At 38.5% G+C, this 1,866-nt stretch overlaps 2 protein-coding genes across 2 annotated transcripts in view; both read right to left on the bottom strand.

Annotated features, from left to right (window-relative positions):
* Window positions 1-223: 223 nt before the first annotated feature.
* Window positions 224-361, bottom strand: CBG22432 (the record flags this gene model as incomplete). The annotated part of the gene is made up of 1 exon (XM_045236747.1): window positions 224-361. One exon carries the CDS (start codon window positions 359-361, stop codon window positions 224-226), a length of 138 nt encoding a protein of 45 aa, XP_045100817.1.
* Window positions 362-1,312: 951 nt separating this feature from the next.
* The window catches only part of CBG22431, a gene marked incomplete at both ends in the record, with an annotated part of 973 nt that continues 419 nt past the window's right edge, over window positions 1,313-1,866 (bottom strand). The window contains one exon of the mRNA XM_045236746.1: window positions 1,313-1,401. Within this exon, the coding sequence (XP_045097562.1) occupies window positions 1,313-1,401 (89 nt within the window). The remainder of the gene's footprint in view (window positions 1,402-1,866) is intronic.

The raw sequence follows: 1,866 nt of genomic DNA, 5'->3' as shown, positions 1-1,866 counted from the left end.
TGTTGCTTGATTTCGAATCATTTTGATGGATCTGCAGTTAGGCCAACGGGTACGAGCGTCGAAGTAGGTTGGGATGGAAGGAAGGACTGTGTTGACTTGGCTAGCACGGAGCTCGGGGGAGTGTGGAGCTGCGTATTTGACATCCATCACACGGAACTTCTTGAATTCCTCGGTGACGTTGGAATATTCAGCGGTGAACATGGATTGGGCATAATTGACATAGTTAACGAGAGCTTGTCCGGTGATTGGGACGAATGCAGAAGTGGCTTCTAGCAGTACGGCCAGAACAAGAATCTTCTGAATATGAAAAATCTAAAATTTGTTCAAAAAGTTTACTCACCATCATGGTTGTCACCATCATGCTTGATCAAAGAGATGTATTTTTCCCCTTTTTATACCAAACCTGCTGTTTTTCAAACTTTCGACTCTTCTTATTTTATTCTGCTCTTCGGTTTGCTATATGCTTATCAGTTGAGTCCTAATCGGTTCAGGAAAGCAGATGAACCGGAATCCACTTTAGTTACAGTTCATTTTTACAAAACTCAATGTTCGGACATTTGTACTTTTTGCAGAATCTCTGTTTCAGAAGAGTGGAGTTTATGAATTCTATGATAAGAATGATCAATAGAGATTACAAGTTGTTTCGTTGTAGTAGTAGAGAACAAAAATGATTGCTTTGTATTTTTGAATCAATTCTTTTCAAATCTGGGTTACTGTAAAACCTCTATTAGAAGAGCCGGCGTTTCTTTGGTTTGCAGTGGATGGTTTCGAAATAACTGGTTTCGAAGTGTCGCGCAATTTCGAAATGACCAGTTTCGAAACGTCGCGGTTTCGAAGTGACCCGGAGCCTAATTTTTTATGTGAGGAATGGAGTGGCCTAACTTTCTCAACATACTTTCTCTAGGCCACCAACTTTCATGGTTCAGAAATGCTCTTACTTGCGCCTAATGTGTTTTCTAGGCCATTTTTACATGGTGACCGAACTTTTGCAAATTGAGTTTTCTAGGTCAGCATCAGTGGTGGAGGACTTTCCGTTTCCGTTTTCAGTTTTCCGCCCGGGTTTTAGAGATTTTTTTTCCATTTCCGTTTCCGCGGAAAAAAAATTCCCGTTTCCGTTTCCGTTTTCCGTAAAACCGCCATTTTTTACAGCGGAAACGGAAAAAAAATTAGAAAAACAACGAAAACATTAAACTGAAACTGGCTTGAAAAAAAGCATGGAAAGTCATGCAAATATGGTCTTTAAACGTTAAAAACTGTAAATTTTTTGTTGGAATATTCAGCGGTGAACATGGATTGGGCAGAATTGACATAGTTAACGAGAGCTTGTCCGGTGAGAGTTTCTGGATTGATTGGGACGAATGCAGAAGTGGCTTCTAGCAGTACGGCCAGAACAAGAATCTTCTGAATATGAAAAATCTAAAATTTGTTCAAAAAGTTTACTCACCATCATGGTTGTCACCATCATGCTTGATCAAAGAGATGTATTTTTCCCCTTTTTATACCAAACCTGCTGTTTTTCAAACTTTCGACTCTTCTTATTTTATTCTGCTCTTCGGTTTGCTATATGCTTATCAGTTGAGTCCTAATCGGTTCAGGAAAGCAGATGAACCGGAATCCACTTTAGTTACAGTTCATTTTTACAAAACTCAATGTTCGGACATTTGTACTTTTTGCAGAATCTCTGTTTCAGAAGAGTGGAGTTTATGAATTCTATGATAAGAATGATCAATAGAGATTACAAGTTGTTTCGTTGTAGTTTATTAGAGAACAAAAATGATTGCTTTGTATTTTTGAATCAATTATTTTCAAATCTGGGTTACTGTAAAACCTCTATTAGAAGAGCCGGCGTTTCTTTGGTTTGCAGTG

The sequence above is a fragment of the Caenorhabditis briggsae genome (assembly GCF_000004555.2).
Source record: "Caenorhabditis briggsae complete genome, chrV, whole genome shotgun sequence".
NCBI classification, from domain to species: Eukaryota; Metazoa; Nematoda; class Chromadorea; order Rhabditida; family Rhabditidae; genus Caenorhabditis; species Caenorhabditis briggsae.
Note: the sequence above shows the minus strand (reverse complement) of the source record. Positions and strands in the feature narration are given on the sequence as shown.